At 47.2% G+C, this 21798-nt stretch overlaps 1 protein-coding gene across 3 annotated transcripts; it reads right to left on the bottom strand.

Moving 5' to 3' along the window:
- Positions 1–511: 511 nt before the first annotated feature.
- On the bottom strand, positions 512–21176 carry Bdh2 (3-hydroxybutyrate dehydrogenase 2). 3 transcript variants are annotated; one of them, XM_006233322.5, is made up of 10 exons: positions 21025–21170; positions 16687–16766; positions 14949–15027; positions 13664–13760; positions 12266–12374; positions 7807–7867; positions 6579–6692; positions 4226–4284; positions 3385–3477; positions 512–766 (listed from the first exon to the last, which is right to left on the bottom strand). In XM_006233322.5, exons 2-10 carry the CDS (start codon positions 16756–16758, stop codon positions 713–715), a joined length of 738 nt encoding a protein of 245 aa, XP_006233384.1. In that variant the 5' UTR covers positions 16759–16766; positions 21025–21170; the 3' UTR covers positions 512–712. The 3 variants fall into 3 exon arrangements, 2 of the variants coding, with proteins under 2 accessions (XP_006233384.1, NP_001099943.1); NM_001106473.1 differs by having other exon boundaries at positions 516–766; positions 16687–16837; positions 21025–21166; XR_010063596.1 differs by having other exon boundaries at positions 710–766; positions 3385–3566; positions 16687–16837; positions 21025–21176.
- Positions 21177–21798: the final 622 nt, after the last annotated feature.

The raw sequence follows: 21798 nt of genomic DNA, 5'->3' as shown, positions 1-21798 counted from the left end.
TAGTATCAGCATAGGGGACAATGCAGAACTTTACAAAAACATTCAGTTTTGAAAGCTGAAGTGAAACTGGAAAGGAATTCTTTTCTTTACCAACTTCTTTTGTTTTCGTACTTTAATTTTATTTGTTGCCATAAACTAAGGTGGCCTTCCAAATTTCCTGTGTTACAAGGTGAATCCCCACTGCGATACTGGTCTGAGGTAGGCCTTCCGGGAAGTAATTAGGTAACAGAAATTTCTCTCTTGTTTGGGACGAATGCCTTACAAAGAGACAAAAAGGCCTGTGCTCTTTCTTCTCTGCTTCTCTCAAGTGAGGCCACAGCACTGTGACCCTCTGCACACTGGCAAGGGACCCTCCCTAGATGTGGTATCTCCCAGCACCTTGACCCTGCCTTTTCGCCTTTGCACAGTGAAGCAAAAGCCTCCCCCGCCCCAAGCCATAGTCTTTTGTAATAGTTATCTGCTATGCAGTAAGATCTCACAAATCTTTGCTTATTTAAAAAAAAAACTACTCTTTTGCCAAAAAATCAATACATTTTATTTGATTTATTTACCATGGTTTCAGAAGAGACGAGAGACTATTAACGAGTCGCTCTTGGGAACGACCCTTACAGGGCTTGTTTTCATGAGTGTCACCCAGGAGAGATGCTCACCCGGCCAGTTTGCTTTTCTCTGTGGCTAGGGAGGGCCTGTCTTCCAGCAGGGATCCATGCACTCACAGACTCCAACCGCCATCGATGACGACAGGGGTGCCAGTCACATAGGCTGACTATAATGTCAAGCACAGGAGAGACAACAGGTGGACCAGGGTGCATTTTGAACATTTCTTATGTGAGATAATAAAACTTTTGATCCCCATTCTAACAAGAAACCTTAATTGAATGTAGGAAAAACAAACAAACAAACAGACAAACAAAAAGGTGGGATGGTTTGGAATAGCCGAGCTTCCCGTGATCTGGGGCAAGTGGCCTTTTGATGGCTTATGAGCATGTCACATGCTACTTATGGTCTGTTAGGGGTGTCATAAAATTGAGGAGAGATGATATAAATACATGCTAAAACAACTCGTTTTCATTTTGAAAGTCACGGCCATTCAAAGCTAGCTAACTTTCAGACCACTAATGCATGTTTAAAACCCGAGTCAGCCACTAGCTAGCCACTAACTAGCCATGCTAACGATGGGGAGAGCAGGCAGTGCCTATTAATTGATTGACTCAGGGAGGCACACGAACTGTGTTTTAAACATTTATATAGGCAATCAGTTTTTTAAATATTTATTTATTATAGATAAGTACACTGTAGCTGTCTTCAGACACCAGAAGAGGGCGTAAGATCTCATTACAGATGATTGTGAGCCACCATGTGGTTGCTGGGATTTGAACTCAGGACCTCTGGAAGAGCAGCCAGTGCTCTAACCACTGAGCCTCCTCTCCAGCCCATAGGCAACCATTCTTGCACTCCGTCAACATGTCACACTATATTATATTATGTTATTATAGTCCACACTAGATTCAGATGCCCAATTCTGTACAACACTAAAGGCTTTAAAATAAATTATTGGCTCATGTTTGTAAACATTTCTGTTTTGCAGAGAACTAATCCTGAAGTTGTGGTAGAAGTTTAAAAATATCTTAGTTTGCTTTCTGGACCTGACACGGTCCTTGAACTCACGAATTCATGGTGGCTGTGGCTACCTGAGAGAGACTTGAGATCATTAACACTCCGTCCTGGATGAGGGAGGGGCTCATAGAGCCTCATTGCTAGCAAAAGATATAATGGTCGTTCGTTAATGGCGGCTGGGGGAAAGGAGTCTTCTTCAGTGAGGTAGCCACCACGGTCATCCATACTCCTGCTGGAGAAGGCAGCCCTAGGTACACTTAGTCACTTTTTTAAAAAGCTGTGGAATGAGAGGAGGAGGGAGACCTGTTGGGAAGAAAGGAGTGATGGAGACAGAGAGACTCATGGGGGACAAATAGGCTCAAAATCCATCATAGGGGTGTATGACCCTGTCGAAGAATGCAAAAATTAAAACAAGCTATTCACTTAAAATGGAGACTAAGCTCTCGCGTTTGTATCCTTAGTTTGACACTGATCTAAAAGCTGCAGTCATGCAGAGGCAGAGGCAAAGACGTCAAAGTATGAGGACATTTTTCAATTAAATACGTGAAGACTGGTACGTTTGCTTCAGTGATATTTACCTAGCAATTCCGTAGCTCCTACAAACTGTGGCTAACAGTCCCGTGGGGCCGTATCTAAACCTTTTCAACCTTTGTGTCGGTCAGAGTCATCAACTACACGGGTTGCGCCGCCAAGTTACTGGGAAGAGGAGCTAGAATGCGAGTAACCCCCACCCAAACGGAGCCTATTGGAAGGGACGGAGACTCTCGGGACCCCAGAGGTAAACAGACTTCACACATTTGGGGAAGCTAAAGCAGGAGATTCTCAAAGGCTCCTCTGCCCCAGCTTTATGGAGGTGGACATGCTGAAGGAGATCACCCACCCCAAGGAGGGCTTTTCCCATGATGCTCTGCGTTTGAGCCGTCCTGCTCTGGTTCAGAATCCCAGCGAACCTCACTGGTTCACCAAGGTAAAGACAGGTGCGGTCGTGGCTCCTGCCTGTTGTGGGTTCAAAACAAAAGCGCTTTTATGCTCTGCACCTTGTAAGCGTTTGGGCTTTATCAGTCGTTGCATTCACACTAGCCACTGGGGAAGAAATGGGTTATTAAATAGAAATAAAGTCAAAGAGACCAAATTAGGCATTTCTCCACGATGACAAACAAGATAAGGAAAAACCACGGACCTCTCCAAACAGGTCACTAGTCCTACCAACTCTACCCCCAAACACAATTAACCTGGTAACCTGCTCATGTCTCTCCTTCCACTCTCATAATTGAGAGACTTTAAAATTACATTTTGTTATTATGTGCGTGTATGTGCGCATGCGTGCATGGCACTCTAGTGACTGTCGGAAGATAACTTGTCGGGAATCAGTTCTCTCCATTCACCGTGTGGGTGTCAGGGATTTTATGTCACCACGATTGGCAGCAAAGGGTGTTTACCCATGAGTTATCTTGCTAGCCCAGGAGGTTTTTATATTTAACCAGTATGTCCACGACTGTCATTTTAAAAAGCACATGTCTCAGAAGGTGGTGCGCTTTAACGTTTTCCTGGATTTTTCACGGGTGCCGTGATGCTGAGTCAGGAAAAGCTGACTGAGGATGAGCCGCTGTCACAACAGTGGCTTCTGAGTAAAGGAAACCAGAGCTTATCCTATCACGGAGGCGGAGCACTTTGGCCTTATACACTGTAGAGTCACTAGACTGAGAAGAGAAGCAGATGTGTGTTAGCCCAGGGTGACAGAAGTACAAATGGAAGGGAGGCTCTCACCTCATCTGAGGCCAAGTATACGCAGAGCAGGGCGACCTCTTCTGCAGATGCAAACCTTCCGGTCTTCTGTCTGTTTAGGAAAGCTTTCAGTGCCTATGACCAGAGACAGTTCCATATAAGAGATGTGGGCTGGCACATGTGTGCCCTTGTACCATTGTCAGGGGACCTGGAGTCGGAGGGACCTACAGAGGAACGAGGGCCATCAGCTGAAGTTGCTTTGAGATTTCCAACCATGTTACCCAAACTAATCATGATACACTGACATCCATGGATACTTTGACAGGTAAGAAAGCCTCTGGGGCTGGACATGCGGTCACACAGTTTCAGTTCCAGTGCTTGGGAGGCAGAGGCAGTGGATCTGAGTTTGAGGCCAGCCTGATCTACAGAGTGAATTCCAGGACAGCCAGGGCTACACAGAGAAATCTTGTATTGAAAAGTCGAAAACCAAAACAAGAACAAAATAAACAAAACCAGAATGCCACTAGGATGCCCACTGTGGTCAAAGCCAGTGCGTGATTGTAATATCAGCATGGGAGCTGAGGCGGGAGGCCACAGACGCGTAATATTAAACTGACCGTCTCGGCCATTCTAAGTGCACAGCTCAGGGGTAATAAGTCCATAGACACTTAGTGCCACTGACCACAAGCTCCCGGCTACTGCTTTTCATCTGGCAAGTGAAAATCTCCATTGAGCAAGCAGTAACTTTCCCCTCCCCCAATCCTTTGTTTTCTCTCTAGATTCATAGATCTATGAATCTGTCTAGATAAGGAACAGGGCATTTAATTTTTTTTTAATTTTAGACAAAATGTTTGGACACTTTCAAACTGTTAGATGCTCATACCTCTTTGGGATCATCTCTGGCTTGTATTCTTTCTTGCAGAGATGGGGTGTCAACCGTTCCTAAACCAAAGGAGACATTTGATGTGATTGCTTCAATTGACAGGGGAATTAAACCTTATATTCCTTTCCCACATGGTAAGCAAGCAGCGAAATCTTTGTCCTTTGTCTTAAATGACACTCTGAGCTCTACCTGCCTGACCACTAAGGGTAAGAACTTTTGAAATTACATCAAAATGCTTTTAAACATACACACACACACACACACACACACACACACACACACACACACACACAGAGTGGTTCTCTGTGACAGCAGGCTGGGACTCTGGGTGAATTAACCCACTCTCTCAGTGACACACAGTCATGCTATTTTTTCCCCCCTTATGACTGCAACCATTCTGCTCTATTGTGAAGTTCTCCATGGGGGATCCTGGGCTCCAATTCATGGCCATAGACTTAACCTATCTGCATGCTTTCACTGGTTTCAAATATGCTTTTTAAACTACTGTTAAAAGTTCTAATAAAAACACTATTTTTCTTAAAAATAAGAAGGATTAAAAAGTTAAAACCCATTTAGTACCCAAGCCCATACAGCTGTCTGGACTTTTCCTTAACTCAAGTACTCTGTAAGTTCTCTGTGGAACATTGGGTTTGTGTTTTGTTTTCAGGATAGCAGTACTCTGGCGAATCACTTGTTCTCTCTGTGCATATAAAAATTTTAAGGCACCCTCTTGACTTTGTGGACCACACGATTAAGAAGGCCATCATACATAAATCTGATCTCCGTTCGGAAAATGTTTCCTGATTCTGGGCCCATTTGTCATTTTCTGGAGAGATGGAGAATCTTCAATCAGACTCTGCCCCCATGTAGAACCTTTTCCTTAGGTTCTCCATCATGTCCTGACACACACACACACACACACACACACACACACACACACACACACACACCATTTTCTCCTCAGCTGATCCACTCTCTCCATTAGTCTGCATCTCCTCATTACTCCAGAAGAGACATTCCATTTAACCAATTTACAAAATCTCCCCTGTTTTGCTTGTCAATAGCCTACTTAGAGTCCAAACTTTTCCCATGTTCACTTTGGGCTGACCATAACAGTCCTCAACATCCTACAGCTCTAAGTGTTAAGTGGGTGTCATATTTTACATGTGGCTGGCAGTGGTAAATATTAAATGCGAGCTAGTGCGAATCCACGTCCTGGTGTCTGCTGTGCCATGTCTACACATCTGGCTGGATATGGTGACTCACAACTGTTGGCATTAAGCCATTCTCTCCTCCTGGGATGGTCTCCATGACTCACAGCCAGTTCCTTGTTCCAGAGTTTGATTTTCCAAGTCCTACGAAACAACCACATATTCTAGATCTTTTGCCAATTTTTTCCCCTGCTGGCCAGTGCCACCAAGGTCAGGTGTAGTCAAGTGTGGACAGTGAGTTTTAAAGATTTATTTATAATATTTACATACACTGTCTTCAGACACACCAGAAGAGGGCATCAGATCCCATTACAGATGGTTGTGAGCCAACATGGGGTTACTGGGATTTGAACTCAGGACCTCTGAAACCACTCTTAACCACTGAGCCATCTCTCCAGCCTGAGTTTCCTTTTTCTCAGTGTTACTTGTGGCTTTGATGGGACTGAGCATCCCAGTCTCTGCAGGGCAGGCATGGTGGATGGTTAATTGTTTCCCCTGGGTAAGTCTGTGGTTCCCAGCCTGAGAATCCAATAGAATCATCTATGGGACTTCCCAAATGACACACAGCTTTCCTACCAAGACATCCCCAATTCCTGCATGCCCATCTGGTAGACATCAACCCCCCCCAACTCTGGCTGTGGACTATCGAAAACCTCAGTAGAGCCAGGCGATGGTGGTGCACATGCCTTTAATCCCAGCACTCTGGAAGCAGAGGCAGGTGGGTCTTTGTGAGCTCGAGGACAGCCTGGTCTAGAGAGCAATTCAGGACTACCAAGGCATTTTGGTGGACCCCTACTGTCCTATGGGACTGCCCTGCTTTTCAACTCTCCACGGACAAGGTCATCATGGTCTTGCTTTCAGAACAACAGGTTCTGGAACAGTTTTGTGTCTCAGCCACTTGAGTCTAAACCGTCTCGCACATGCTGGATTTTAAATCCTTCATATGAAGGCTTCTTCCAGTGACTTGGAACCTCTGTCTATCCAAAGCTATACTGCTCTCTTAAGAAGGCCAAACCTTTAGTTCAGATGTCTGTCAGTGGTGGGAAGCAACTGGACATGTGGTACACAGGCTGATGAAAACACTCGATGGAGACAAGCGGTCACAGAAGGCCAGGCTTCCAGCCCTCCGACACCGGGCTCACCTGGGCACACACAGTTGCATCTGATGCCCTGCTGGATGAAGTCTGCAGCCACGGACTTGGTGAGGCCGATCACAGCTGCCTTGGTTGCACTGTACACACATCTGTTCTCCACCCCTGGGAGGGAGGGAATCAGGGACATTGTTTCTTCAGAAAGGAGCACAGGGGAGTCCCCCACTCACCGTTTTCCCACTTCTTACCATCACACTCCTTTTTATTTATTTATTTTTAATTAAAAGAAAAGCCATTTGAAATCCGCTTTCCCTTTGCAGAACGACTGACCTAGGGTCTTCTGCAATAGGGATTGAGGCAGCGTCTGACTAGAGAAAGTGCTGCCAGTGTAGAGAACCTAACTTAGACTTTGTGTTGAGATGCTGCGTGTGCTTTGCGGCAGTCGCCTGCTTGTCACCGTCACCGGGTTTCACTACACCAGGTAGGAAACACTCGTTCCTTTTTAGAAACTTCCTAAGTGAAGAGGTATAAAGGCCACCTCACCCACATTCCACTCGGGTATGTTCCATATTTTATAAGAGAAAGAATGCTGTCTCAACAGAGATTTCAGTTTTTTAAATATATTTATTTACTCACTCTATATCCCGGTATCAGCCACCCCCAGCCCCCGTCTCCCAGTAACTCCCCATTCCCATCCTGCCCTCGCCCCACCCCAGGTATCAAACTCACAAGCCCATCAGTGCCAGGCTGGGACGTTCTCTCCGTTTAGTCTGAGCCCTTTTCCTTGACTTCTCTTTCAGGGTCCGGGTCCCCTACCTGTGTTGTAACCTCAAGGACCACTCGTGTTTGGAGCACTTTGTGCCGACTTCTGCTGTACTACAGAACAGACCCGGAAGCTGAGCCTGGTACTGCACCCTATAACCTGGCACTTCAGAGGCAGAGGTTCGAAGACCAGGAGGAATTCAAGCCAGCCTTGACTCCAAGTAGGAATTGGAGGCCAGGGGCTACCTGAGACTATAGGAAGCACAAGACAGAATCTGTCCCCTTTTGTACTGTGGGAAAAAATTGTTTTCTTTTTCGGTCCCAAGGAGCTTCCAGCTCAGCTTGCACTCAACATATCACTTCAGATTACTTCCCTGGTAAATCTTTTCTTCTCCTAATTCAATTTTCACTTCCACACATATAGAAGGAATATAAGGAAAGGCCAAGATGGGTAACAGCTGTAACATCGGGCCGGGTGTACTCACCCCACCCCCCACTCTGAGGAAGGCATTACTACCTTTGATGCTGGAGGCCACGGAAGACATGTTGATAATGTTGCCAGATTTCTGAGCAAGCATCTGCCAAGACAAGGTTCAATCATCACCACTCTGCTTGTTGATACACTCGGTCACTGGCACCTTTGCACCGACTCCTAGCCACCTAGACCCTTTCTTTCTTTGTTTCCCCCTCTGCTTTTTAGAGACAGGTTCTTAAACTGCAGCCTAGGCTGGCCTTCAAGATCCTCACACTTCTGCCTCACAAGAGCTGGGATGACCGGCACGTCAGCCCGGGGTACCAGTTTCTCAGTGGAAACCACTTGCCAGGTGGAGGGCACAGAAGAGAAAGCCAAGTCATTGGGGAGTGGCAGAGTCCAGAGAGCGGCTGGGGACAGGACACCAGCCAGAGAACAGGATGTCTGGCATGGCTGTGACATCCTGAGAATCAAATAAAGATGGTTCTTTCCAGAAACTGATCTTGACAGGTGGTGTAAGGGACTTAGGGGAAAAACTGTCCTGCTGGATGAGTTTCTTTACCAGTGTTTAGAAGCAATGTAGGAAAGAGGTTTTGTGAAGGGAGGCCTCAGAGCTAGGGTGGCCGAGATGATCCGCTTTCTGGTGGCATTTTTCTTACACTCCATATTAATACTTAGGGCTTATTATACCCGAGATCAGAGAATTCAGGGCAAACTGCAAGGGATGGGCTGGATGGGCTGCATGGGCGAAGCACACAGGTGAGGCTGGGGTGACCAACCATGCCAAGGGACATAGTAGAGGGGAAGCAATAGTTACTTAAATGTGCCTCTGGTTTTGTTTTGTTTCTTGTTTTGTGACAGGGTTTTTTTGTGTAGCCCTGGCTGTCCTGAACTCGATTTGTGAACCAGGCTGTCCTTGAGCTCATAGAGATCCACCAGGTTCTGCATCCCCTGAGTGCTGAACTGACAGCATGCACACTAAAGGCGTGCACTGCTACGCCTGGCTGCAAAGTGCCTTTGTACACAATGAAGGGGATCTAAAACCAGACATAATTCCTCCTGCCCTGCCCCCTTTAATCCTAGCACTCAGGAAGCAGAGGGAGGCAGAACTTTGTGAGCTGAAGCCCAGCCTGATATACATGGTGAGTTATAAGCCAGCCAGTGATATGCGGTAAGACTCTGCCTCAGAAAAACAGGGCCAATAGTCTGGTTTATCATTTTTCTTATCTGACATAACCAACTTTTAACACTTAGATAACATGCACAGGTCCGTTAGGGTAGACTGGCGATGTCCCTCTGAAATTCAGTAGTTTCCAGGCAAAGCGCAGGACTCAGTCACCTCAGAGACGCAAGTCATAAGCCTAACACTCACACAGCCCACCCGGTCCTGCCCACTGCTTCCACTGCTGTTTCCAGCCTGTCTGCCAGGGTCATGGTGCTGTCATGGTGTGCCGGTCCTCCTGGCTCCCTGCGCAGGATGCCCGTGAAGTCAGGGGTCTACAACAACTGACCTCCAGGAACCTCAGAATATCACTCTAGTGTACCTCAGACACACCCTTTCTGTCCCCATTGCCAGAGCTCAGCTCAGCTCCTTGGCATTCCTGGGCATTCTAAGTCACTAGGGTCAATGTTTGGCCACCCTCTGGAAAGAGAAGTTCGATTCACTTAGCCAGGGTTGTCTGAATCCCTCTGGGTTCAACCCTGATAAGACACAGCAAGGGGGAAAAGTGAATAAGAAGAACATCCAAGGAACAAAGACAGCTCCGATGTTTTGCTAAAATGGATCTTCTCTTCTACCTGACCCGCATTCTGCAATGACTCTCCGTATGCTATTTTCAGACTTGGTCTCCGCCTCTTGACTGGCCTTGCAATCTAGGGATGGTTTCCTGTGCATTTATCCGAAAACCAATTCTTCTGTCGGTTCCTATGTTTTTGACCAAATGACCTTTCAGATCTGCGCTGGTTTTCCATCCTGGAAAGGTTTAACCTGGTAATTGTGCGTCATAGTTAATGATACAGAAACCCCCGGACGGCTAGGACTGAAGTGACTCAAAATGTGTCTTCCTCATTCTCTGATGGAAGACACACACAATGAGATCCTACAAGTGCCGTCTCCTAGGACATGTGACCTGGGGCTCAGAGTCCTCAGGGACTCGAATGCCAGTGTCCGAGACTAGAAAGCAAGATATAAGATGCGTCTTTCCCACCAAGACTGCGCTTTGCTCAAAGCTCCAAGGGCTGAGATTACAGGCGTGTGCCCTGCTCCTGTGGAAAAGCCACTTTAAACAACAGGTGCGGAGGCCTTGTGGTTCTACATCCCTAAAAGCAGAAGTGCATTTTATCATTGCTAGAATCACAACCTTATGATTGGGCGCGGGTGTTTAAAGAATATTCCCTTGAGAGCCTGAGTTCCACGTGCATGGTACCTCAGAGCCACTCCCCGGGCCTCTGCTTCAGACCTGCGCTTACAATGTGTTGCTGTGTGCCACCATCTTGTCCTCTGTGACCCTTTCAGTTCCTCCTGCAAACCCTACACAAAGTATTGGTCTTCAAACAGATACATTAAGGTGCCAAACAACATCTATAAATTTTTTTTTTTCCGGAGCTGGGAACCGAACCCAGGGCCTTGTGCTTGCTAGGCAAGCGCTCTACCACTGAGCTAAATCCCCAACCCCCACCTATAAAGTATTAAAGGACAAAATGTAACATTTTTATTTATGTGTTTCTTCGAGTGTAAGCTGCATGTGTGGATGGCTCCAGAGGCTAGAAAAGGGTGTCGAATGCTGTGGGCTGCAGTCATTTTAGGCCGCTATGCCTGGAGCTGAACCCAGGCCCTCTGGAAGAGCAGCAGCGCTCTTCACCTCTGAGTCATCCTCTGGCCTGGAAACACACTTTTAAAGGGATAGCTAGTCCAATATTATGTGGGCTGACCAAAGATTCCTTTTAAGCACTAATCAAGTACTTAAAAAGCATACCTTCGGGTTGGGGATTTAGCTCAGTGGTAGAGCGCTTGCCTAGGAAGCGCAAGGCCCTGGGTTTGGTCCCCAGCTCCGGAGAAAAAGAACCAAAAAAAAAAAAAAAAAAAAAAGCATACCTTCAAGCCGGGTGTAGTGGTGCATGCTGGTAATTCCAGCACTTGGGAGGCAAAGGTAGAGGAATCTCTGTGAGTTCAAAGTCAGCTTGGTCTACATAGTGAGTTCTGGGACAGCCAGAGCTACACAGTGAGATCCGTCTTGATAAAAACAGAAACAAACACAGAAAGTGTGTCTCCAGGGCAGCGGAGCTGGTCCAGTCTGTTCGTTTACTCTTTGCCACAACCACTTTAAACACTCACCTCCAGGCCAGGCTTGAGGATACATGCTCAGACATTTGCACCTTCTGGAGCACCCAGAAGAGTCCTGCACTCTAAAAGGCATGCGCTGCTCTGTTTAGACAGTAAAATGTAGGTTGGGCATGGTGGCGCACACCTTTAGTCCCTGCTCTGCGGAGACAGGCACGGAGATCTCTGGGAGTTTGAAGTCAGCCTGGTCTGTATCAAGTTCCAGGCCAGCCAGGGGCTACATAGTGAGACTCTGTCTCAAACAAAAGAAAGGGGCTGAGAGATGGCTCAGGGTTAAGAGCACTGGTCGCTCTTCCAGTCTGTAACTCGAGTCCCAGGAGATCTGATGCCCTTTTCTGGCCTCTGGAAGTAAGTGCACACACACACACACACACACACACACACACACACACACACACAGAGAGAGAGAGAGAGAGAGAGAGAGAACACCCACACAAATATAATAAAAACAAAACAAAAACAAAAACATCCAAAACCCATAAAAACATCCAAAACCCATAATTCTTTGTAGTGGAGGGAAAAAAGAGCCCTAGGGCACAGACACCTTGATGTGAGTGCTCAGGCCCACGGGGTGAGCTTCGGGCTTCACAGCTGACTCTAGTCACTTGCTAGTTACAAGAGCCTTTCCCTCCCCCGTCAGGTGTGCCCTCTGTGTAGTCAGCTGATGTGACGAGACATCACTCACCTCACAGATGATTCTCCTGCAGCAAGAACCTGGCCCATCTCCCCACACACCCCTTCCTTCATTTCATTTCCTCCGAGAATCCCAATTTGCCAGTGTGGTCCAAGAGGCCCTCCATGCTACCCTAGGAACTGTATCCACATTATACTCCCAGCCCAACTTATATTACACGACATATTTAGATGTCAATTGAGTTCCTCACCCTGTCATAATAGAAACTCTCTTCAAAAAAGAACGTGGTTACGTTCTCTGCAGGGTCTCCTCAGTGTAGCCTGGAGCTCAGGGTATTGGAGATGCTTAATAAATGTTCCTTGAATATAAGAGCTGGAGCATTAAGTGGATTAATCTCTCTAAACTGCCTTGCTGTAAATGTTCACCAGTCCACCTGCTAGCTATGATCACACTCAAGTACACACGTGTATTCTCCGTGCACTCAGGGGGAAAGCTGACACCCTGCTCAGACCGCCAGTCCTCTCACTCACTTTGGGCAGGAATGCCTTGATCATCAGGTACATGCTGCGGACGTTGAGATTCATGGAGAAGTCCCAGTCTTTTTCCTCGCAATCCAGGATGGTTCCGTGGTGGACAAAACTGAGAGAGTGATTAAACAGAGGGGGAAATGCAATTAAAGGATCAGAAGGAAAGTACGTGCTAAGCACGTGCCACATGCCCTTTGTATAATCTCTAGGATTATAGGGACAAACATACAACAACAGCAGCAGCAGCAGCAGCAGCAGCAGCCACCACCGCCACAACAACACCCCCCCCACACACACACACACACTCTCCTGCAATTAAAGTCCGTGCCTTTAGTCCCAATACTCAGGAGTATTACATCTCACTAAGTATGAGACTAGGTTGGTCTACAGACTGAGTTCCAGGCCAGCCGGAGATGCATGGTGAGAATGAAATAAAAATGACAGACAGGCTTCAGACGTGGCTCTTGCTGCCAAGCCTAAGGACTCGAGTTCAATCCCCAGAACCTGCGTGGTAGAAGAGGACTGACTCCTGCAAGTTGTCCTCTGGCCTTTGACCTCGCCACAAAAAGCTGCAGAGCTCGCACACAGTGCATTGAGAACATCAGTGCTTTAAAAAGGCTGCTCCATTTGCTTTGTGTTCCCAGGGCAACAGTGCCCTCTGGTGGCACAGGCTCAAAGTTCTACAGGGAACTCAAAACTGGAAGGAAGACCAGTGACTCTCTACAGATCAGCATAGTAAGGTAACATTGCGGCTGTTTGCATCTAGAACAGCAGGCAAAACTCCACATAATATCAGTGTATCAAAGTGACGCCTAGCACTGTACGCAAACTGGAAGAACAAAGAGAATCCTAAAGTCATCTTTGCTCCCTTACAAGTCCCTCTTCCTTAGGGAAGTTTCTTGAACCTGGCGTCCTTACTGACTTGGTCCTCTGAACTGAGATTGCGTAGTCAATTATAAGATGTGGTTGGGAGTGTTTCCCATATGCGGCAGGTTAGTCATTTGGCCAGTTTCCTGTAGCAAGAGTCACAAACCATCTCCTGCATCCTCCACATAGCTGAGGACCAAAAGCCAATCGCTATGTCTCCAGATATAACCTTGCAGACAGATGAGCAGATCACTTATAAAATGAAACATCAGAAACCACTGCTTTGGTTAATTTCCAGACTTTCCGTCGCTGCCCACTCCTTTCATCAGCGTTAACTGCCTATGGGCGCCAAGTTCATGCCACGTGACGTAGCTGTCTCCCTGGCTAAACTGTACAGTGGCGTGTGACATCCACCCCAACTTCCTAAGGAATATGCCACGTTCTGTCAGTTCGTCATTCTTCTATACTAGCAATACTCTTTTTAATAAAGTCACAGAAAGCTTTCTCAGAGTGAAGTAAAAAGTTCACAATTACCCAGCAACGTTAAAGAGAACATCAATCTTCTCAATTTCTGAGGCGAACTGATCAATTTGTCTCTTCTTTGTGACATCAAGGACTCGAGTTTGAATACCTGGCGAAAAAAGTAAAAGAGATGTATTATAGAGAACTCCTAAAATACGTAACCTCGAAGACTTGGCTGATTAGCGGTGTGCAGTGTGAAGAGGAGGAGGAGGAGGAGGAGGAGGAGGAGGAGGAGGAGGAGGAGAAGGAGGAGCATTTCCACCCAGGCTGTAGATGACTCATGTCCGTCAAGCATATATTAAAGTGCACACATCTCAGGCTGGAGACATGGCTCAGTGGTCAGAAGCACTTATCGCCCTGTCCGAGGACTGGAGCTCCCATCCCAGCTGTCACATCAAGTGACTCACAGATGCCTGCAACCCTCTCGGAAGGCTCTGACGTCCCCTCTGGCCTCTGTGCGGTCTCACACACACAGGCTCACATACACATAATTTAAAATGGAACAGATCTTTAAAAAATTTCTTTTAAAGATATACAAATTTTAAAGAGTCCTCTTCTACTCCCTCGATAAGATGTCTGTTAGGACTACAGAGATAGCTCAGCAGTTAAGAGCACAATCAGCTTTTCTAGAACATCTGGGTTTGGTTCTTAGCACGCCCTGCTGGTTAACAGCCATCTATAACTCCCGTTCCAGAGGCTCCGTCACAGTCTTCTGCCTGCCAGGGATACTGTGTGCACTTGCTGCAGGTCAGCCATTCATACACATAAGACCAAAACCATAAAATAAAAAAACTCTGTGTTATGCAGTGGATTTCACGTTTTCATGGAACATCTCAATTTTCCACCTAGTAAACTAAAATACAACAGAAAACCAAATGACCAGCCGACTTCCCCCTGCCTTTTAGCTTTTAATGGCGCTTACAAAAAAAATCTTTGCAAGAGTACAAGAGGATCATATCATGTTACTTGGGACAAGGCTGCTCCAGAGGAGTCTTGGGCAGCCGAGAGGGAGTCATTAATAGTTAACCTGGCAACTGCAAATTCTCACAGAACTTTGTCATTAGGAGCGAAAGCCCTCAGAGCATTGTGCAATAGAAAACCTTAAGCACGTGCCTTCACACTCGCCCTTACACTCGTGACGACCCAGACTGCTTCCTGTGGGTCCCGGATTTGATAGGATAAGGAGGAGCGCGGCTGGGAGAGGAGGTGTGTGGACCAGCTGGAGTCCCCTTGTGATGCTTGCCCAGTGCCTGTTTCCTATGCTGCATGACTGTGAGGCCGAAGTCGGGTGGCTCACCTGGGTAATTTTCCAGCTCCTGGAGTTTGGCCTCGTTGATATCTGTGGCTATGACTTTGGCTCCTTCTCTTGCGAAAGCCTGCCAGAAACAAAATGCAAGTCAGTCCTTTGCTTGCTTGGATAAATTGCTCTCAAAAGTGGAAAGCAATTTTCTTCCCTTTCATGGTGTTTTTGCTGTGTTTTCCTATAAAATAGTGAAATTTCCATATCTCAATTCCCCCTTACCGCACTGTGGTTATTTTTGTCAGTCGTTGGAGCAACAGGGATTATATTTTCCATTTCGCTTTAACCTTGTATTATCGAACAGTACAATATCAAAAACAAAAACAAAAACAACAAAAACCAACCTTGCTGGGTGGTAGTGGTCCATGCCTTTAACCCCAGCACTTGTGGGGCAGAGGCAGGCAGCTCTCTGTGAGTTCCAGGCCAGCATGGTTCACAGAGTTCCAGGACAGGGACAGAGAAACCCTGTCCAAAAACTAAAACAAAACCTCTAACTGGAGGCTGGAGAGATGCTCAGTGGTTAGAAGCACTGGCTGCTCTTTCAGAGATTGGGTTTGGTCCTAGCACCCATAGGGCAGCTCAAAATTGTGTTCTCTTCAGCTCCAGGAGGTCTGAGACCATGTGCTTGGAATACGTATTACATATAGGTAAAGCATTCATGTACATGAAATAATAAAAATAGATAGTAAAGGACAACCCCCAAACCAAAGGCTGTATCTGAGAGCTGGGTGGGTGGCGCAGGCCTTTAATCCCAGACCTTGAGAGGCAGAGGCACTCGGATATCTGTGAGTGTGAGGCCAACTTGGTCTGTACACGGAGACAGCCAGGAGTACACAGTGAAACCCTGTTTCAACAAACAAACAAACAAACAAACAAACAAACAATTCCCTAGTGCCTCTAGCTTCGTTTCTACAATCGTGTTACTCTGTGCTGAGGTCATATCCATGCTTTACTTCTTCGTTTACATTTATTTATTTGTTTGCTTGTTTATTTATTTAGTTACTGTGTGTGTGTTTGTTCCTGTGTGGGTATAGGCCATGTCATGAATTTGGAGGTAAGAGGACAACATTGTGGTAACATTTTCTCCTTCCCCTCCCAGGGGTCAAGAGTAGGTCTCAGGGCCTGGATGACAGTGCCTCTACCCGCTGAGCCCTCTCTAGGGCCTCCATGTGCTATTGCAAGGGAAGACTTAAGAGAAAAATGGACATACATACACATTCACATACATATAGTCACACACGCACACTAATATACATGCACACACACTAATATATATGCACATACATGCATACACACATACACACACAAACATATACACACACTCACAGATGCAAATACATACACGTGCATACACACATAAACACATACAGACACATACAAACACTTGCGAATACATTGAAAAAGACATCACAAGTTTAAAAGGTAAAGACTTAAATGCAAGGCTGGAATACAGCTCAGTGGCAGGAGTGTATGCTTAGCATGTTTGAGATCCTGGGTTCAATTTCAAGCTGCAGGAAGAAATAGAAGAGGAGGAGTAGGAGAAAAGAAGCTGAAGCAGCAGCAACAGGAGAAGGAGGAGGAGAGGAAGAGGAGGAGAAGAAGCAGAAGCAGAAGGGAAGGAAAAAAGGAAGAAAAGGGGAAAGAAACAGAGAACAGTAGAGAGAACTAAACAACCCTGGCCCCAGACAGCACATCTCAGTACTTGGACAGTGAACAAGAGGAGGAAAGAACTCACTAAAGCAGAAGCCCGGCCGATCCCTTGAGCGGCAGCTGTCAGGACGATGACTTTCCCTTCCAGGCGGCCCATGGTGGATCCTGCAGTGCAATCCAAAAACATGCACCTTTAATGGCTCAAGTTGTAGGAAATCAATTTGCAGGTGGTAGATCTGGAAAGAATGCATCAAGTTGTTCTTTTAAGAGCATGGAGAAAGGACCTCTGCAAACTGCCCCACCACTCGGTTACTCAGGGGCGCTCCTTCTAGACACCTCAGTGCATAGGTCAAAAGGGCACAGTCAGCACAGCCCCAGAGGTGATGACTGGTGAGGGACACCGAGATGGAATCCAGCTTTCGATTCCATCCCATCCTCTAATGCTGAGACCAGGAGAGGAGGCTGCCCTCTCCCTCACTGCCTGGCCCACGTTTTACGGCTTCATTTCCTGTTTCTGTCTGCCCTTGCTCTTTGGAACTGTTTTTAATTTTCTTTTCTGAAAACCGTTAACCACAGCCTCGGCATTTTGTAGAGTTCCAGCAGTTTCCTGAAGTTTCAGTAGTCAATACTCCAGAATGAAAGTCACTGGCTTCTCTCGGTTCCTCTCACTGTCTACACCATTACCCTGTGCCCCCCGCAGACTATGACCGCTGGCCAGGGACACGCTTTTCCATCCATCACCAAATTCTTTTACACTCCTCACCACTATTTGGTTTCGGTTAGCAAAGGTAAAACAAAAACACTTCTACCTCTCCTTCCTGCTCTTCCGTTTATGTCCTGTAACTAACTACCTCGAGGAGGGTGGGCCCGGAGAATAGAAGCTTCCACTGTTTCAAGTCGCCTGTTCCCTCTCTGTAAACAGTTGCCGAGTTACAATAGCAACCTTGTGATTTTTTTCCTTCTCCCTTGAAAAGATTTCCTAGTGGGACTGAAGATTCACTGACCAGAGGGGTTGGAAAAATGAAACCATACCCATACCTTGATTTTGAAGAACGGGAAGAACTTGATTGACTCTATTTTGAAGGCAGGAGCCATTATGCCAAATTGTTAAAAATAAGTTTCTTCTTGGCAGTTGACCTACTCGATCCCATGACCTTGACTTGTTCTGGGGAGTACAGACCCTCCTCACCCCTCCCTGAGCCCACCCTCCGTAGGTGAGTGGTGACCTCATGGTGATGCCTGCTGGTTTTGAGGTTGTCACTGCTGCTGCTGCTGTTTGCACTTCCTTAGGCTCCAATGTCCTCTGTAAACCTGCTTTGCAACTAGGTGATCTTACTCCTTAAAAGGGTCCTAAGAAACAGACTCAGGGCTGTTCTCTTTAACCCCATGCTAGCCAGCTCTCGGGTGCAACCCAATAACAAGCTTACTTCAGCTTTGGCTCAAAATTATGGTAGTGGCCTTATTCTTGCCTGATAGGATCAACAAGCACAGTGGACCAGTCTGAGATCACGGAACCAGCCAGTCGGTGGCAGAGGCAAGTAAGTCAAGCTTCCTGACTCTTGCTCTGAGGACAGTCCACCCCCCTGGAGTGCTGGTTGTTTTTATAAAGTTTCAGCATGCCTCAGAAATATTTGAACTCGTGTATCTTAGGGTTTCCGCTGCTGTGATGAAATGCCATGACCAAAAAGTAAGTTGAGGAGGAAAGGATTTATTTAGCTTACATTTTTTCGTGTTGCTCTTAATCATTGAAGGAAGTCAGGTCGGGAACTTGGAGACAGGAGCTGATGCAGAGACCATGGAGGAGTGCTGCTTACTGGCTTGCTCTCCATGGCTTGTTCTGTCTGCCTTCTTACAAAACCCAGGGCCACCAGCCACACTGGGCAAGGCCCTCCCACACCGATCATCAATTAAGAAAACGCCTTATAGCCGGATCTTATGAAAGCGTTTTCTCAACTGACGTTCCCTTGGTGCAGATGACTAGCTTATTTCAAGTTGACATAAAACTAACCAGGACAACAAGTGGTCACTACATGCTGAAAGGGAGGGTGGAGAACCCCAAACACCACGGGCATTCGGTGTGAGCCACTTAGTCAAGGCTTGGATGCACACCTCAGGGACAGAGGAGTAGGCAACAAGGAACGGGGTGTCGGGGGTGTCACGTGAAGACTGTTCCGTCCTTTTCAGGGACCTCAAGAACAACTTACAAGGCAGAGGGGTGTTTATAACTAACACTTATGAAGGGAGGGGGAGCACAGCAAAAGGCAAAAGTTGTCAGAGGCCTCACTTTTCTGTTTAGTAGGAGGCCCTTCCCCCCATTACATTGACTGGGCAAGATGGCCGGTCCTCCACACAGGGAGGGGCAGGAGGGAAAATGAGTCCTGACATTCCTTCTGCTCATCCACCCTTAACAAAGCACCTGGGGTGCCACCTCGGCTGGATGGGGTACCGTGGGTGACAGTCAGTACTTTGTGTTCTGCCTGCATGTGAGGGCGTCAGAGCTCCTGCCACTGGAGTTACTGACATTGTGAGCTGCACTTGGATGATGGGAATTGAACCCTGGTCCTTTGGTAGCGCTCTTAACTGGTGAGCCACCTCTCCAGCGCCCCTTTGTCCTCTCCTTTGACTTTACCCGTTCTCTTTGGCTTGGTAAGTTATTAGGTGTTTTTGCTTTTGCTTCTGTTCCTCCCGTAGTTGTGCCCCCTGCCCCTGCATCCCCAATGCACCCTCCATATTTGGTCTTAACTCCACGGCTGAAGTGCCCGTTGCTCTTGTCCACGGCTGGCACTGAAAGAGTTGGAGAAAGCATGGGATATTTCCAGACTTGTGTTTTAGGACCTATTTCTGCCAGAACGTAGCTAGGCAGCGGTAGTGAGGGCATCGGGCGCAGGAAATGGGTACAGTTGTGTAGAGGTCGCTGGCAAAACGGCAGGAATGGGAAAGGGGGTGGGGTGGGCGGTGCTTCACAGATGACAGACAGCCTGTTCGCCTGTGAGGGTGAGGCTAAGTCAGAGACTGTGTTTTGAGCAGCTTTTCAGAGCGACCGACCTATCAATACAATGCCTTCCAGCCACAGGATCAAGAGGAGGTCTCCCATTGACCCTGGGGGCACCTTTGCTCTTTGTTCCCACGTTAGTGCAGACCGTGATGGATGGATGATCAGACCTCCTTCTCCACAGCCTCCTTAGGGTCCCCTGCCCTGCCCTGCTGAAGGAAGCGCTCAGGGCGCCTTCTTCCTCCATTCAGGCTCTGAAGCCTCTGGCATCCTCACCTGGTTCCTTGTCATTTCCTCTCAACTGTATCTCCTCTAATAAAGGCCATGCTGTTAGGTTTCTATTGGAGCCTTCCTCTCAGATCCAGCCCGACGCAGTCGTCACGCTGTGAGAGGGACTTCTGAAGCCAACCAACAGCCCACGTGCTGCGCTCCCAGTCCTTGCGCACGCGTTGGGTGACAGAACCTGTTTTTATGGTGCCTGCCCAATTCTGATGCAGTGCGCTTTGCTTTTTAAAGGCAGGCAAGAGGGAATTTCACTTAGGGTGTGGTGGTTGGAGAAAGTCAACTTGTGCTTGTAGAAAGGGATGCAGTCGTCCCGAGCACAGCATAAGGAACTCACTATCCAGTGCCTGCCCTAGGGATGGTGGGCATTCACCCTCCCAAGCCCTGGTTCTCAGCCTTCCTAAGGCAGCGACCCTTTAATGCAGTTCTTCATGTTGTGGTGACCCCCAACCATCACATTATTTTTGTTGTTACTTCATAACTGTCATTTTGCTGCTATTATGAATCAGAATGCAAATACCGGGTATACAGGATATCCAATTAGAACCCCTGTGATGGGGCGGGGACCCACAGATTGAGAACCAGAGAAGACACTTGCTATACACTCCCTTAAGCACCTCCATGCTCCAGAGGCTGCCCGGAAGCAACCAGACACAAAACTTACTTTTTATTTACTTCAAAACGTTTTCTACAGCTGCTCTCTAAGCATTCTCAAGGCAATATGGAGAACTGGCCCAGTCAAGACCTAGTCCTTTCCTTGTGGCTCCATGCTTTTTTTTTTTTTTTTTCGGGGGGGGGGGGTCGTAGGGTGAGAGAAGAGTGGGAATATGTCCAGAAATTATAAAGTGAGCCCACTCTTAGCAATGGTGACTTTCCTACTCTGCAGATTGTACTAAAACCGTAAATGTCTTCTTATTAGGAAAGGCTTGGAGTATTTTCAGGAATTCCAAATATTTTCACGAGGCAGTCAACTTAGGACAGCTACTGGAAAAGTTGTCTTTCTTTGGCTATTTTCAAACAAGAGAATTTCCAACTCCCATTCTAACTGAAGATTCATCTTCTGATTGGCGATGCGGGACAATATGGAAACAAAAGCTACACCGCTTAATCCCCCAAAAGTTTTGTCGAAAACTATTAGAAAAATCTTACTTTAGAAGAGCGAGTCCACACAGTCCTCCAGATTCCTTCAGAAGACAGACTTCGGATCTTTGTGCAGGAGAAGTCACATGCTGATTAATGCATGCTGGGAGGTGGAGTTCAGGTCCGTTCTCTGTGGTTTGCTAATTCCGGCTGAGCAAACTTTTAAGGGGCAGTGCACCGGCCATGCGCGTTAGATGTGTCCATGCTGCCATCTAGTGGGCACAACGTGGAACTGTTAATGCCTAACAAAGGCTTGTCTTTTGTTTGTGCGTGTTACTTAGCCGGCCAGATTGAATGGCCGCGAATCTGCAGGTGGAAGGAAATCTGTTGGAAAACACACAAGAAACCCGAGGCACTAAATATTCTAGTCACCCTAACCCTTAATCTAGATTGCTTTGAGGGGGGAAAAGAAAATTTCTCTGTGCCTAAAATCTTGTTTCAGACGTTAATCTGTCATGAGTCTAACACCTTCAGAGTAGTGGAGCACATCCAGCTAGAACGGAAGTCTTGAAACCGACAGAGCGAAACAGCAGGAAAGCAAGTTGGTTGAAGAACACAGGCATGGAGTCACAAGGAAAGGACTAGGTCTTGGCTGGGCCAGAGACTTGTGGGTTACTCTGACCCATGTGCACAGTGGTCATGTAGGTCGTGTGTGAATGTCCTGCAGAAATGGAGGGGCTCACACATGCTTGGCACACTTCGCCATGGCTCCGGCACTGTGAAGGCTGCAAAGCCAAGCTATTGGATTCCCAGCTCCTTTGTTGCTCAGGTCGGCAGCCATGC

Source organism: Rattus norvegicus, chromosome 2 (genome assembly GCF_036323735.1).
Source record: "Rattus norvegicus strain BN/NHsdMcwi chromosome 2, GRCr8, whole genome shotgun sequence".
NCBI lineage: Eukaryota > Metazoa > Chordata > Mammalia > Rodentia > Muridae > Rattus > Rattus norvegicus.
The sequence above is the reverse complement of the archived record's forward strand: the minus strand, read 5'-3'. Positions and strand labels throughout refer to the sequence as shown.